This window comes from Triplophysa dalaica, chromosome 15, assembly GCF_015846415.1.
Source record: "Triplophysa dalaica isolate WHDGS20190420 chromosome 15, ASM1584641v1, whole genome shotgun sequence".
Taxonomy (NCBI): domain Eukaryota; kingdom Metazoa; phylum Chordata; class Actinopteri; order Cypriniformes; family Nemacheilidae; genus Triplophysa; species Triplophysa dalaica.
Genome location: NC_079556.1, coordinates 8,755,931 through 8,773,649, shown reverse-complemented (window position 1 = coordinate 8,773,649; position 17,719 = coordinate 8,755,931). Strand labels below are relative to the sequence as shown.

At 37.9% G+C, this 17,719-nt stretch overlaps 1 protein-coding gene across 1 annotated transcript in view; it reads right to left on the bottom strand.

Moving 5' to 3' along the window:
* pacrg (PARK2 co-regulated) overlaps window positions 1-16,072 on the bottom strand; it is a 95,414-nt gene extending 79,342 nt beyond the window's left edge. Inside the window, exon 1 of the mRNA XM_056767083.1 lies at window positions 15,841-16,072. Coding sequence (XP_056623061.1) covers window positions 15,841-15,933 — 93 coding nt within the window. The 5' untranslated portion in view covers window positions 15,934-16,072. The remainder of the gene's footprint in view (window positions 1-15,840) is intronic.
* Window positions 16,073-17,719: the final 1,647 nt, after the last annotated feature.

Below are 17,719 nucleotides of genomic sequence, written 5' to 3'. Positions count from 1 at the left end.
CGCATGTCTGCATGGGACCAGATGATGATCGATCCCATCCAGGATGGTCTCGCTCACACAGAGGTGAGAGCCCATTATCCATCAGATAAGATTGATAAACTCAACCATTGGTCTGTTCCTGAACTCAGGTGCCAGACTCCAATGGGAGTCATCATCCAGTCCCATTAAAATACATGTCCCAACTCACCTGACGACTCAGTTCGACGAAGTCCACCACATATCTCTCCAGAGGATGGCCATCCTGGCTGAGATGGTATCTGAGATTGTCCTTTGGAGAGATGTTGAGCCGCAAGGAATCCATCATTTTTAGAGGATGGTTATTCTGTAACAGTCCACTGATGATGGTGACACGGAACGGATAGTGAGTAAAAAAGGTTTAATAAAAAGGTGTGAACAAAAACAAAACAGGGTAATCCAATAAACAAAACATCCATGGAACAAGAAAACATGAAGAGCAAAAACATCCACAGAACATGTTATAATCCAAATGTGCAAAACATTAACCAAGTACCATTACATTAATAACCAACAATGAACTGAACTACGGGGAGAACTTAAATAGTACAGAAAACAAGGGCTAAACAGGTTATGGGGATGATCTAGAATCTAGATGATGGGTTGCAGGTGCAAAACTCAGTGAGGGAGTGTGGGAAAAGGACATCCTTGCGGTAAAAACGTGGAAAACAAGACTAGGGACAAAAGGGAACGTATCAGTAAGCCAATATTTGCCACATTATCTTGTGTCTGTCCCCTACCAGGCATCATTAATTCACTAAGTTTACAATAACTCCATATCACATATTATATCAACATCCAGTTTGATCAATGATCCGATTTTTATTCCAGGACTTAATAAATAAAAAATACATGTCTTAAATTTGTGAAAATTCAGTCCAAATTACCCTGATTGAAAAAGCACAAAAACATTTGCCATAAATTGTCACAATATAACACATAAACTGAAAAAGTGTCAGAGGCCAATGCCAAAGACTTGTTTATACGGAGAAACACATAAAACCCCTGCAGTAAGATTGTGGCAGCCTGGGGCTTTGCTGCAGGCCTCAGAATTAAACCCTGACTTTAGCTGAAAAAAAATAAAACACTACTGTGACTTATACACTGATGCTGTTTGTTGAACTGAAGTGCTATAGTTGTTTAAATTTAAATTAATGAATAAAGCAACTACGCTCATAAAAGAGCAAATGTTTTGAATACTGGTCGCAGCATGCTGAGGTTTCCCTATTGGGCTTTTATAGCTTAACGGTCGTTGACCAAACCTTACTGTTGCTAGTAAAGCTTGTCAACTTTCATGGTCTTTTCAGTAGGTTTTGCTAGTTAACCATCAAGAATAGCACCAACCAGCAATGACAAACATAAACCAGCCTATGCTAAAGATCTTATAGGAGAAACTTGAATAGATTCTGAAAGACTGGCTATTGAAACACTCAGACTAATATTAATTCATGTGTATACAAAACCACAGAGTTCAAAAGTGGCTTTGAAACCAGAATTAATGGCAACCCATGGTCTAAGCTATCTTTGACTAACACATTTTAGTCTCTAGAATCTTGTTTTGTTTATGCTTTGTTTAAGCCTCCTTTGAACAGCATGCTCTCTCTCTGGACATAAAGGAACAGTTTACCCAAAATATGAAATTTCTCTCATCGGTACTCATTTTAATGGCACAAATGTACTGTTTGATTTGGCTTCTTTAGCAAAAATGCTCTCTGTAATCTACACTTACATGGGACGTGGTAAAGATCCATAAAACACATACTAAATCTATCATGATCCAATTAACTCTAGTGAGATTATATGTCTTCTGAAGCGAAACAACACATTTAAGAGAGAACAATTTATATTTTAAACTTTTTTTAGCAAACAGACACTGTACATTGCGTGTCCATAGTTACATCCAGAAAATCAGTTCAAATATGGCATATCGTTTGTCTGTGTCTGGTTACCAAATATGAATTTTATAACAAAACATGTAGAACAAATGAGATTCAATGTTATTTACTGTATGTGCTGCTGTGTTTAAACAACTGTATATGCAAAAAAATGTAACTCAATTGTGAAAACCTGAATAGCTTCGATGTACACAAGCCCTTTAAAAAACGTCAGTCAGGTACGTAAAACCGGTGTCAGCCTCTCAAAATTATTTATTTAGAGTGAGGAAAAAAGTTAACATGTGTCAATCATTCTGTGATGAACTCCAGATAAAGACAGTCAAGTGAGCACTTCCTGTAAGCGAAGGAAAATGATTCCATCTGCAGTTGAACTTAGATCACACACACCTCAGAAGGGGAGTGAGCTGTGAGTCCTCAGCCATCTCTTTCTATGATAGCCGTGTTTCAATCACTGGAAACGGCTCTACCTCAGAAAGGGCGAGCAGCTCATTAATCCTCAGACTGACTTCACTTTGGAGATGCTGTAATTCCATGAAGGTGATCAATCACTTGCCCGAGCTGAGGCCACATCTCTCTTTCTCTCTCTGGGCTCCTAAACTGCTCCTGAGAGGCTCTGATGGATGCTGGGTGAGAAGCTGCGGCTCTCTGCTTGGCAGGTGAAACCTGCATTACAATTTCCACTGCTCGCTCGCTCTCTCTCTTTCCTGCTTCTCTCACAGGACACATTCCCCTGACAATATCATTCAATTTCTTACAATGTATGTGTGTGCGTGTGTGTGAGTGGCTGGTGACTCACCAGGTTTAGTAGAAAAAACTGAGACTGCTCTGATAAGGTCAGACTGCACACAACCGCTGCAGGCAACTAAATTACCTCCCTTTATTCATGGAGCACGCACCTCACACACACACACATTCACCCATCCCTCCGCAAATACACTAAAAAAAGTTATTTTACGATGCTGTTCACTTCATTCAAACAATTAATTTGGTTTTAACACCATTGTAATAAGTTTTATGTTCAAACACAATTGCATTTTGTTAAACGGACAAATAACAGAAATGCTTTGGCTTAACAAAATGTTTACATTTTAAATTAACATGTTTTAATCAAGTAGATCAAAATATAATTTGATGCTTGATCAATTTACTTAAACAATATATAAACAATGTGGTAAAGCATCTGCTTGGGTTAAGGACCTACTAACCAGATTTTCAAAAAAGCATGTACTTGGGGTATGCCGTTAGTGTAACAAAACCAACTTCTGGCTGTAAAAGCAATATTTATCTTATTTAGTGCGTGTTAACAATAACCGCTATATCAGAAAATATCTTACATTAATTTAACTTTATTAAATTATGGACAGTGGTTCCACGTAATGGAAACATGTTATCTCTACTTAAATACTTTTAGTAGGATGAACTTAATTGATTCATGTTATTTGGACATGATTTGGACATGGTTGTTTAAGTTTACTCAGTTCAGTTTAGTTCATCATACATAAGTATCTGAGTAGAGATAACATATTTCTGTAGTGTGGAAACACAGTCCATAATTTAATTAAGTTAGTTAAAAGTATCTTTTTTTGAGTGTACAAAAAGACGTGACCTGAAGGGAAGTTCCCAAAAAATCGGCAAGGGCAGACGATAGAAATAAATGATGGGATCATACAGAGGAAATCTCAAACAAAAATCTGTCTCTCTATCTTTCTGTCTGTCCTTATCATCTTTAATGACTCACACGATGAAGAATGATTTGTACAAAACAATGCACAAGCAAGTGGGGAAAAACAAGTGTGGGCTGCTTGATAGAGTGATGATGTCCATAAAATCACAGAAGCTTTTAGCTCTTTTTTCTACGGTCTCTCCTACATAATAATCCAATTTACACGTGGCAGACGGACATTGCATAACGTTTCCACCGCAAGTGAGATGTTCAATGAGAACAACAGCCTTCTGTGATGGTGATAACATGCTAAAATAACACCATGTATACAGATTTCTGGTGTTTTTTTTGTTTGTAAATATCTTGTATTTTAAAGCTTTAATTCTTCTTCAACATACACTGAAAGTCAAATAATCGTTTTTTGCATAAATTTTGTGCCTTTATTGAATTGTATGTTATCTCATTCTTTTCAGCAAAATCTGATTGATCTGGATCTCATTTGAGATATCTAGTACATCAACCGCTCTCACTTTTCTGGGGAGGAAATATGTAAATCATTTTTTGCCGTCAAGTGAACTGGAGTCTAAAGTCGTGTTTAGAGCTTAATGTAACACTCTTCCCCGCTGGTAGACTGCAGAATACTAGTCAGTGTGTTGCCCTTGTGAGAAGACGGAGCTCAAATGAGTCACTTCTGATTGTGATAAAAAATGACAACACACGGGCAAAGATGCCAACATACACCACATCAAAATTTGCTTCAGAGAACAAGGAATAAAATAAACAACATGTATTCAATAATGAATGTAAAAATGAGGTACAAATGGGAAAATATTCTATTATGGATTTAACAAGCTTAAAGTGAAAGTTCAAGCCAAAATTAAAATTCTGTCATCCAAGCACAGAACACAAAAGAAAAAGCCGAACAGCCATTCACTTCTATTGTATGGACACAAAACCAAGTGATTGGGTGCCGTTTAATAACATTCTTCAAAATGTATTCATTTATGTTCTGCGGTAGATAAAAATTATTCAGCTTTAAAATGACAACAGATTGAGTAAATCATGACAGAATTTTCATTTTTGGGTAAACTATCCCTTAACAAAGCAGCATACTGTACAGGCCATAGTGTAAATCTTTGAATCTGATGATACAGTACATACAGTATAGCCTACATTTCCTCAGCTGTTTTTGTTTGTATATATATATATATTTTCATTTTTTAATAACCACAACACTCTAAATTCAAGAAATTTCAAGAAATAGTCACAGCAAAAATATCCTCCTTAAAATCCCCTATTTGCATATTTGAACTTTTCCAGTAAACCTCTCTTCCATAATCTTATAATCCTATAAATACCACCTTCACTCTGTGCTTGCAGTAGTTCTCTTAAACCTGACTTGCGATGAGTTTTGGGGTGGAATTTTTTATTTACAGTTCATAGCTATGCTATCATTTTCTCAGCTGATTCTCCTAATATTTCTCAGGAAAAAAAATATTTGTTTAAATAAATTTAGACCATGGAGCTATACAATTACTGCTAAAATAATCTGGGTTTGGATACATTTGATTAGAAATGTTTGAATTGAGGTTAAAATCTTTATTAATGTTGATCTCTAAATATAGAATTTGAATCAGAGTTTGTTACATTGTTGAGATCTGTTGATGTCTACATTTGTCTCATATATTTTTTTAGGATCTGATACACAATTTATTTTTACATAAAACAAAGAGCTTATTAGGGTTAGTGTTGTGAGCTATGAAACGGCAACATTTTTAACAATAAAACTATCCTCTGGGAAATCATGATATTTCATATAGGTTTTTTCTATTTTATCTTTTTATTTGTTTACCTGGGGTTTAGTGTCTCTGCAGACACTAAAGTGATTTACAGCCATAAGATATTTGTTGTCTCAAAGGCGAAAAATTATATGTAGAGCCACTCTGTGAACATTCTAGTTTAATGAAAGGAGGTATATTGTTGTGTTCACATTCCACAAGCAATGCTGGTGTATAGAGGCAAGATGTGTGGAAGATCTTCTCGTTCACACATGCACATACACACACACACACAAAAACACGAACGCACACTGATGCTGATCTGTGTTTTTTGCTTGAGTAATCACAACAATTAATTGTAGAGGACCAATATCTGAAAAGCCTGATTATCAAATTCAGTGTTTGCCAATGCATCTTAATGCAGTCTTGTCACTAATACCTACTGTAACTGGGCCACTTCATTTCACAGTTTCTGCACATACAAGAGGAGAACTTTGTAAAGAACTGATAGGTCAATGATAGGTGTTCCAATTCTGTGAAAGGCTGCAGAGTTTTCTTAGGCAAACAGACATCATGAGGGCCTTTTTTTATGAACCTGCCACCTGGTGAATGGACAGACCCAAATCAAGTTCCAGAGACTGTTCTGCACAGGGAATCAATCTGAATCTTTGCAGATCTGATGGCTACTTATCTATTCAGACTGTGCGCTCTGAGCTGAAGCTCTCCTGGGCAAAATACCCAAAATCCTGAAACTGTTGAAAGAAACCCAGAAAGAGGATGTGACTAAAACTGCTTATATCCTGATTTCTCTCTCACTTTCTTTTTCTCAATCTGTCTCTCTTAATATCTATCTCTTTAGGCTAAGCACTAACACCTAACATCCTTGGAATGTTTTGCATCTGTAAAGGAATAGAGGCGGTGAGCGAGAGAGTGAATTCCTTATAGATATCACCTGGACTCCACTTACGGAAGGCTTTGAAAGGCGTCTGCCCACCTCTTCAGTGGAACAGGAACCAAACAATAGAGTGAGTGTGAACAGAAGACTGGTCTACTCTTACAAAGAATTTCCAACTAATCAAAGTAGACAATTTTATAAGAGAGGAAAGGGACGTTCCCTTAGAAGTACACATAAAGACTCCTCTTCAGAAGAGAAAGCCCTGCGCTGTAGTTATTGTGTTCAAAGGCTGAATGATAAATCGTGCTAAAAGATACAAAGAAACGAAAACATTAAGGAAAAGGTTAGAAATAAAAAAAAACATTCACAGAAAAGAAATGAAGTTCAAAATGTTTTTAAGTGTTTTTCCTTTTTTGTTGCCTTGTACTTTTCATGGACTGAACTTATTTTTCACAGACAGAATCTAGGTGGTGGTGCAGTTGTTAAAGATCTGGCCTGGAATCCAAAACAGCAGTGGGTTTGAATCCCACACTGGGTTTTACAAACACGTTCAAGATAACTTTTATAATATTGAAAACAAAAACCAGTGTAAAGATTCTTTAAAAAAGATTTTATTCTTTTGTTCCAAAGAAAAAAATAACAGCAGGTGCAGAAATGTCGGTGATGTGTGTATACAGTCACACAACTTATTTTAGGTGAACTATTACTTTAAGCAAAGCACTTAAACCCAGGCCACCCCATAGGGATTGTGCCTTTAATAAATGTATTGGAAGTCAATTTGGATAAAAGTGTCTGCCAACTGGCAACTTACAGTAAACACCAGAGGAGGCAGTCTTAAAGAAACAAACTGCAACGCGACACCATATCCCATGAATTATAACTACTCTCACCCATTCCAAAAGGTCGGTTCAACATGATGCGGATGCACTTCTTATGGATTTTAAAGAAAAATGTAAGAGGAAGGACACAGTAGCATATTGTCATCATGTGGCAAACTTTTCCTGAGCGTATTGATTTCCATCTTACAAGGTCTCATGTGTAAAGAGGATGTAGGCAGTCACAAGGCCTTAAGCTAAATAAGAGCCCATTACACCTGGTTTAGCCTATAGCTGTGACCCTGAGACGAGTCACTGTTGTTTGTTTTCACATCATCCTCACAGATGTCTGCACCAACAGGCGCATCCCCCCAAACTTTATTGTTCTTCCTTTTCCTTTCCTTACTATTATTTAATTTGATTTTCGTTTAAAATCATGCCTTACACATAGCCAGGATAATGTTCCCTGTTCTAATTTCAGCATTTTTAAACCAAATTCTATTTGCTTGTAACCTTCCAAATTGTGTTGAGAATAAATGTCTATTCACCATTTCAAAGAACAGGTGATATTGACGTTTTCCCTTTCTGCCAAACGGTTGCAGGTCCTCTTATCTGAAGAGCGGCTAGCATATGTTACGTATCGATTGTCTTTTGTCTGCCTGGCACTAACCCCTATTGACAAATGCATCCAATCATACTTTCCTAAGCACGCTGTCCATGAACACAGAATCGAATCCCAATCATGGGTCACAGATGCTATCTAACGGTTTTATCTGAGTTGTGCTTTAACTCAAACCATTTCCTCTCTGTGCAACTGTCAATCATATTGGTCTCATCCTGGGCATCACCATCCCTCTCAATAAGTCAAAAACTCAAACTGATCTCATCTATTTTAAGTATACACAAACAAAGCCTAATTAGTTGCACATTTTGTGTTAAATTGGAGGGGCCAAGACTTTGTCTGGGGTGGTCAACTGTCCCATATATTGAGCCTTCCTGATTTGTCCCGTACGTGACTTCCCATGTCCCGTTTACTGACTGATCTTACCACTGATTTAAGCAGCAGCAGCAACGATCACGACACTTGACTTGAGAACGATTACCAACGCCTGTCATCCAATCACAGCCCCCGTCACGCATCAGTTTACGTTAAGTAAGTGAGGCTTTGTTTCGGAATCGGCAAAGCATGCATATGACACTCTCACGCTCCCTCAGACATCGGCGTCACACACTCGCATGCAAGCACACAGACGCGCGCACAAAGCAGTGGTGTTGACCAACCTATATGACAGAAAAAGCGCAGAGCAACAGTTTAGTATGTCTGTACATATGCACATAGTTTGTTACCCAGACATTTTATTAATTTATGTCTTAGAACACAAATGGAAAATATGTAAATGAGAACGGCTTCATTTGGCATTAAGTTGTATTAAGATACTATACAGTAATGTATGTATGTAACCGTTCAGAGAGAAAACGCAATTAGCACTGTTGCATGGGTAGAAGATGAGGGACTTTGATGAAATCAAGCCATGTGGCAATGGTTAAACTTGTGCAACACAAAGACATTTTTCCATGCACTTTCTTTTCCTGCAGTGTTTCACTGGGTAACCCCACCCAATGCACCCATCATTATATCTTATTGGTCCAAAATTTAATTCAACCCTAAACTAAAATAAAGCTTGATGGAGATAACATAACATGTTTAAAATATAAAATTATGTGATTTAACCTAAAACCATTTGATAAAATGTTATAAACGGATATCATTTATTTTCAAACAGATGACATTTTAATAGAGGTGGCACGACGTTGTCTGCAAATTTCCACTATTTCTTAACTCCACAGTAAAGGTCACAGAGACCCTGAGAGTCACACACAAAAAAGTCTTTTGACTTCTCCCCATTATCCATTCATCTATAAAGCCGCGTTTCATAAGCAGGAGCTTTTGGAGATAAACTATAAAGCGTCTCACGGAGAAGAATCCAGAGCCGTCTAATTTTAAAGAATGAAAGCATTTAGATTTGTGTGAATATGCAGCCTCTAAAGACCTTATCCACAGTTTCATGTTGCTTTTTGAAATGTGAAATACACCAGAAAAGTGCCCAGGGCAGAAAGGTGAAAAATTATGCAGGCAATAACATTTCCAGTTGCTATGCGTTCAGTCAAGGACCTTTAGAGAAGAGAGTATGTGTTTGATCAATAGAGAAATACAGGCCAGTGCCTGAAACTCGCATCCGTTTCTCCATCACACATGACAAGCAGTTCACTGGATGGATGGATGGATGGCAGGTAAAGGAGATTAAGAATACATGTGGATTGGCAGGCAGTAAACCCTATTTTAGCTGAAAGGATTTTGGGAGTGACGTTCAATTTATATTGAATGGCAGAGAATCAGCTAATTTCCCACGTCCTATAGAGAACAGATCAACAGGCCAGAACAACCCAACACACGTGACACAAAGTACTAACACATTTTGATAAACCACAAACCTTGGAAGTGAATGCGCATATTTTTAAAACATGTTTATTTCCCTTCCATCTTCATAAAACTATATTCATGCCTATAACATCTTTGTGCTTATCATCCCCCTGGCATGAAAAGGCTGATGTGTTTTTCCAAAGGGAGGTGAGAACCTCCACACGCAACACAATACGTCTTCCACTCATCCAACGTGGAAGGATAAATGGGAGAGAGGAGGGCGATGCTAGGCCTTGTATTGATTCCGTTTCTATGGCCACAAATATCTGGCAGCATAATAAGCCTGTGTGCTTCAAGACTCTTGGCATTTAAGGCATCAAATGGCCTTGCTGCTATCAGCAAATCATGCTGCTGACCGCACCGTCTGGCTATACATCAGCGGCCACAGCGAACAGACCAAAGAGAGGAAGATATATGAATACTTTTAGAGGCAGATCTCACTGTATGTATGGTATGTAATACAGCAGCAATATTGCATCTGTATATATTGTTCATAGTACATACCGATTGTCATATTTTCATAGTACATGCCCAACGTAAATTATTTTCCTAATATTGTATTCTGTATTTATTCACACTGTATATCTGCACTTGCTAATTGCACTTCTGGTTAGACCTAAACTACATTTCGTTACACTGTACCTGTATATGTGTAATGACAACAAAGTTGAATCTAATCTAATCTAATCTAATGTGTTGGAGCGATGCTTAATGTCCAGCGGTGTAAGTATCTGGGTTTTGGAGGGCCCTTGATGGGTACATTGTTTATGACCTGCAGAAAGTGATGGACTCACAGGCTGTGTCTGAAAGTGAAAGCAGCTGGCCTGCTGCCTTGCAAGCCGATGACTTAAAGGTCCAGTGTATGAAATTTAGCGGAATCTATTGGTGAGGCGGTGAATTGCATCTCAATCCACCCTTCCCTTTAAAGCACTACGGGGCAGCTGACACAGAAATAAGATGAGGATGTTTTTCGCTACTTTCCCAAAAGAGATAACATATTTGTCCGCTTTGGGCTATATTTGGGCTACTGTAGAAACAACATAGCGAATAGAAATATCTAATTCTAAGGTTAAATGAATACATAATGCTTCATTATGTAAGGCAATAAACACCTCTGAAGACAAAGTTACAGTATGTATATTATATTGCATTTCCGTCAATAGGTACTCCAAAAAGTAAACAAGCAAAAACGACATAGTTCTCTCCCATATACAATAACTCGGGCATGTTTAAACAAGCAGAAATGAGCTGGGGCAGACATGCAAATAAACCAATTAGGAAGTGGTTTCATGGCTGTCAGTGAATGCTATCACAAGTCTGCTATTTTGCCAAGTTAACATACTGTACTACCTGTAGCATGATAACAGCCGAAGACGCCTTTAAGCACATTTTCCACTCTGTACCATCCTCTGAGACGCACTAGATATAACAAACAAGGTTCCAAGTGAACGTAACGTAAATGTATACACTCCCCTTTGAATCCACAGTGCTGAATACTTGACTAAACACACCTGAGTACACATTATTATGCCTACCAAGTACCAACCCGAATACCGAAAAACTGCACTCATTTCCAAACCCTCCCGCTTATGACAAGTGTCAAAGTAAACATTCTTCCACCGTGCCAGTGACTAATTTACACAGTGAACAGGCATAAAAGCAGCTGAGAATGTAGAGAAAACACATTATTCCAGTCACCACCACTCTGCTGCAATCGCTAACATAAAAAGCAATGTGTAATCAGCAAGACAGCTTTAAGATTAACCAGTAGTGAGTTTGACAGGAACGTATGTCTATGCAGATCCTTACGCTTTGAAAATCTGCGGGCGCTTCAAACTGGGCGACACGCTTTGTTGTATAATGAACTTAGCGTTCACATCCCTTTCATTTCTAAGCAGACGGATCGGCGTGGGAGATATGAAACGTCGACCGGTGATGAGCTTGCCATCATAGACAGGATGCAAGTTTTGTGGATGAATCAGCCACTGACTTTTCTGCCTCTAACATAAGGGAAAAAGGCATCTCTAAATGTTTATTGCAGCCAATAAAGTATGTGGGCGGCCGTGTCAATATATTGTAGATTAACAAATTTGAAAGCTCAGTACTTTGTCTATGGTAAAGTGACAATTTAGAGATAAACATATTCTCTATGGTATTAACAGAGAGGTTTTTATTTTTGCTGTAATCATCACTTTACTTTTTAATGGTATTCCACATCCCACCATGCGACAAGCTGAACTTGGAGAGTTTTTTCACTGTCCATTAGTGTAACTCTGTCACATTTCAACCAACAAATCCATTGCTTGTAAAGACTTCTTCAATATAAAGGATTAGAGGAACAGTTCATTCACCCCAGAAAACAGTGTAAATACTTAAATCCAATATTTAGATTTAGCACACAGATGATGTACCATATTAGAGGTACCAGTCTTAGGGCTTTTATAAACATACAATCTCACAGTCGTTGCATATAACATACCCAGTACTTGATTCATCCTTGTTAACCACTTCGCTAAAACGCTCCCACACGGTACTTTTCTTTCCTAGCTTTTGTTTTTAACTCTCCCTTTTTAAATTTCTCTCGGATCTGTTTTGCCTCCATTTCTGCTTTAAGAAATAGACCGTCCTGTACCGTCGCCACGCACGCATTTCTTTTAAATTACTGCAAATTAGCGCCTGATGAAAAATGCATTTAAAACACATTTTGTATTTTTAGAGAAATGTTGTTAATATTGTACATGATATCATCCACCCGAGACCCAGCCGCAATTAATCTGAATGTATTTTTTTATTACCAGACCCACCCGACCCACGGATCATCCGAGCCCCGCGGATTTCACCGCCGTCTGCGCATCACTAGTGTCCGGACAATACAAGTCGATAGGGACCAACTCAAAATTTTGGAAACCGACATCATTCAAAATAACTTGTGTTTTGCAGAAGAAAGAAAGTCTTACGGGTTAAAAATGTAAAAAGAGGGTAAGTAAATATTGTCTGAATTTATTGTTCTTGGGTGAACTACTCCTTTAATGGCTGGAATACACATCAAGACTTTTAAAATCTGAACAGATAAACTAGACATCATACACTTCAAGTTTCAGATAGAAACACACTTACTGATCAAATCTGCAGACTGGCACAGACTTTCTGCAACAAGTCCAGACTGAAAATCTGGGCAAAATCTGAGCAAACGTCTTGTGGTGGATTTTGCCTTAAGTCGTACTGCACTACTTTTATGATGCTTTGTTGGCCATTTGTTTTTCCAGAAGCAAGAAAGTTTGGGCAAGAACACAAAATTTTAATATTCTCTTCCTTCAATATTTGGTTGTACCTTACAATATTTTACCACATAAAAAGCGTACAACTGTAATTTACAGGATCCTCACTGTCCTCGAGGAAACAGTTCAAGGGGGACCATCCAAGTTTTTCATTTATATTTACATCTTCTGAACAGGTCAATGAGCAAACCAAACAGCTGTTTGGCTCTAGGAAAGATTTATCATTTAAACTAAGAGTGAACTGCTTGTCACACTGATGTGAGTTGATGGCTATAATGAGGAACGGTCATAAATTAACAGACATGCCCTCAACAGCCCTCAGCATCTCCGTTGAGGGACCACAGCTTAGATCACAACCTTAATGAGCACATGGGGGAAATTTAGGTCAGTTTAAGCGCAGGAGTGAAGGTTTAGCCATGAGTTAAGGAGGGTAATTAATTAGTCACATGCAGATGCTAAAGAGGCTCATTAGTGATGTGACTGTGGGGTAGAGGCCTGTGTGTAGGTGTTTATTCCCCCATAAAAGTTAATAATAAAATACAATCTATGTTAAATAGCACAAAAGCAGTTCTGATTCTCTTATCTTTATTTTACAAAACGGAGGCCTCACTAAATATAAGAAGATACCGAAAGAGTATAATCTGTCAGATTACATCTCTCAATACACCTGCCCTTAATTCCATTCCATTCCATTTTCTACCGCTTATCCGAACTACCTCGGGTCACGGGGAGCCTGCGCCTATCTCAGGAGTCATTGGGCATCAAGGCAGGATACACCCTGGATGGAGTGCCAACCCATCGCAGGGCACACACACTCTGCCCTTAATTATAATCTTCTAATGTTTAGAAATGCTTCTTTAAACTCTGCACAACTGAGAATAAATTGAGAAAATACTATCTTCAATAGACCAATACGATCTGCCAGTTTAAACTGATGGGCTTTTATATTTGTTATGGACATCTAATACATCTTCATCTCTGGCTAACTTATAGACGCTATTGCAAGAGAAGCCCATTTTAGGCAATTACAACCCTGCCTGCACTGATGGGGGTGATGTTATGGGGCACGGAAATGATGACTAACCGTCAGCTGTGTGGTGAAAAATGGGATGCACATTGTTGTTAAAATAAATGTCTACAGCTAGCACAAACTCCATTTTGAAGTGACAAATATATTTGTTGGAAGCTAATGTAGTATGGAAAGTAAGAGCAAAAATGCAACAAATGCTGATACATTGCAGGAAACGGAAATTGTGACCAAGCAGGCTGAGTAAGAAGAACAGATTTGAAAGGGTTAAAAAACACATGCCCTTCACACACAAGCAAATGAAAGCCCTCACAATGCGTCCAAAATCGCCTACTTTCATGCTATAAAATTGGCGAAAATCAGTATGAGTCATGAGTAGTATATCCGAAACAGTATAGGCGAGAAATACCTGGACGGTCCACTACTCCAGCCAAAATTCGTGAGTGTGGATGGGATGGACACATATCTATCCCATGATGCCATGGGAGCTGAGCAACGGACAAATTTCAAAAGTAAATCACATAATTATAGTGGAAAACTTTAAGGCGGATGTCCATTTTTAATGTAAGTGCCAATAAATGTATTTCTCTTGACTAAATTATGTTTGTCAATGCTCATGTGTAGGTTGTTGTTAATACGTGAATACAAAGAGCATACGGGTCACATGACCATAAAACATGGCGGACGCACATGTCCGAAATGTTTTCATACTACTCCCACTCGTACTATATAGAACGTACTGTTTTAACGACCGATAGGTAGGTACTTATTCAAATTTAGTACGTACTGTCACAGTCCTGACCTGACCTGACAGGTGAGCACATTAACACATACATTAGGACTGTGTGCTAAACCGAAGACACCTTTATATGTAAGAAAGAGAGAGAATCTAATGACAGAGATGAAATAAAAACATTGTAACTATGTCTTCAGAGGTGTATAAAGACCTTAGATGAGACATAATGAAACGTTATGTTTTTATTACCTTAGAATGAGCTATTTCTGTCTACATACACTGCAGGTCCCTTTGCATAGAATTTACCATGTTGTTTCTACAGTAGCCCTAAACGGACAAACTCTTCTAAAGTGTCCTTCGGTGAAGAAGCGAAAACATGACGACATCTAAGTCCTGTGTCAGACTCCATAGGCGTAGGGCTTTGAAAGGGAAGGGGAGAGGGTGGAGTGAGCTGTTGCTTGCAGTTCGCAACTCACTTCTAGATCCCACTAAATATCATACACTAGTCCTTTAAGGCATTTAAAAGCAACTCTACTAAACTACAACAAATTCCAGTGAGTTGCAGTACTAGTTTACAGGACACCATTGTATCGTTCAAACCCCCATTGGTTTGAATACAAAAATGCTATTTTTTTCAATGTTGTTTGGGTTTTTCTGGTTACAAAGGGAGTGAACTGTGATGCTTTTTCAAGATATAAAAGGACTTAAAAGTGTGACTTTAAATGACACAAGCCTGATTAAATATTTTGGATGAGCTATTGATATTATTGAATATTTATGGACATTTAACGATATATTTTTCTAAAATTTCGGCTGAGGCCTTTTTAATGCCACACAACAAATACCAACAAATAGGCTAAGTTAAAATACCTTTTTAGGATCTAACAAGGACACAGGCAAACATCCCATGCATCCTAACAAACAGTTGAATAGACAGCATGTAAAGCATTAGATTTTTCGAATTTGGATACAGGCACTATACTAAAACCAGGCATTTGTACATTAACATCAACAACAACACTGTCATGTCATATATTGTATGCAGCTAGTCAGGTTATAAATACACACACCAGAATATTAATGCATACGCCAGGATATTAACACTTGTACTGAGCAGCACTGCAGAAAAGTCATTTTACACACGAATGATAAACAGTGACAGTGATGTTTTATGATTTTTGGAAACGCCGGCGTGTCACTTTAACTGCCATAACACGTAACGTTAATAAAACTCGTCTAAACATAAGCAAGCTCACCACTGAGTTCTTCATGGTGGATTTCACCGTAAAACCCTCCGTTTTCAGGTCTCCTTTCGGCAAAGGGTGAAAGCTTCTCATTTTCGTACACATCTCTAACTAAACGAATGTAGTAGGAAGTAATTTGAAGCAATTTAAAGTTAAACTAATAAAGTGGTATTATAAGCGAGTGATATCAACATCCGCGTCGCACTGGCCCACTTCTGTTTGGGTTGCTAAGGACTCACTTGAACTTCGGTTGCCATGGAGGGTTACAGAACCCGGATGTTCGTCACGCTATGGAAACAAACAGAAGCTGCGTCGTTTATCAAACGTCATTCTAATGAAAGCGAGATGGGAAATTACTGTGTTGCAAAATTATAATCAATACCGGAAAGCATTATTATGTTCCAGTGAAATATGTGAGTGCATAAGGCATGGATTTGCTCAAAGCATCTATCTTTTATTTATGTTTAATTAGTTTATTTCTATTAATATTGGAAATGTTTTTAATCATTTTACAAACAAGTGAAGCACGAAGTATCATTATGTCTGTTCATGGATATATTTATAATACTTTTTCTTATCATTTATTTTATTTATTGAAAAAATATCGACCTCCAAAATCAAAATGTCAGAACTAACTAGTGATTGCAGTATGCAACACCCACTCCAACATTCCATCAATCCATACAATCCAACATTTTTAGTTCAATAAGACTTTATAAATTATACATGTCTCACAATTTCATGCCAGCTTTAAGGGTGAGTCTCCCTCCTCAGGGTCCAATGGGTTGTCACATAAGGAGAAGGCCCATGACAACACACCCAGCTGCCCCACCTGACAACTGCATTGTGTCTCTCCTGTATCATGTGCTTAAGCAATCATACTTCATCCTACAAGTTTATTGCATATTGTCTGCTAAATCAAGAGAGAATTCCACCGTACTAAATCATTCTACTATAAGAGTTTGGCACTTTTAATCTCTGGTGTGTCTTTGCCTTTGGACTCTTCGCGGCAGTAGGCTACAGTAATTAATCTTCAGTGTGGTGTGCAAGCAGTTTCTCTAAAAACTTCTATTTGGTTTTTATAACTCCACTGAGGAAGCAAGAGGTGTACGTGTATGGGAGGAATATGTGTGGTGTTACACCCGACATTTATGACGTCAAGTTTTAGTGCAAATCTGTAGTTTGTGTTTGGATATATGAAGTTAGTAACAAACAAACTGTGCACATGATGTATACCGTACAGACAATGAATTCTCTGTCATGATTTCTTACTTTATATTTACATTTAGTCATTTGGCAGACGCTTTTATCCAAAGCGACTTACAGTGCACTTAATACAAGGACAATCCCCCTGGAGCAACATGGAGTAAAGTGTCTTGCTCAAGGACACACTGGTGGTGGATGCTGGGATCCAACCAGCAACCTTTTTGATTTACCAGTTCAGTGGTTTAACCCACTAGACCACCATCTCCACCAACTTTAAAGGTTGGAATTAAAAGCTGTAAGAGGATGTGGCAAAACAAATATTTTACAGAGCTGTGTACTTGTCATGTAACAAAAAAAAACAGAAAGTACCTCTGTAAAGCCCCTTTTTTTTATAACCTATAGTTTATGCAAGGTGCAAGTAAGGTCTGGATTATCACATCAAATAAAAAAATAAAAATAAAAAGAGTACTATAAGTATCTTCAAAAAATGTACGAAAGTGATGTGAAAATTTAAATATTGTTAAAAACTTGCCATGTGTTATAAAAGATTGTTTACTGTTTCTCCAATCCTTATTTTTTCATTGACCCGTAAACTGTCCCCTGTCGCCAGATAAATAATCTGTGGTATTTTCAGTGATTTGCTGCACTTTTCTGTCTGTCTGGCTGTCTCCTCTAAAAAGCACAT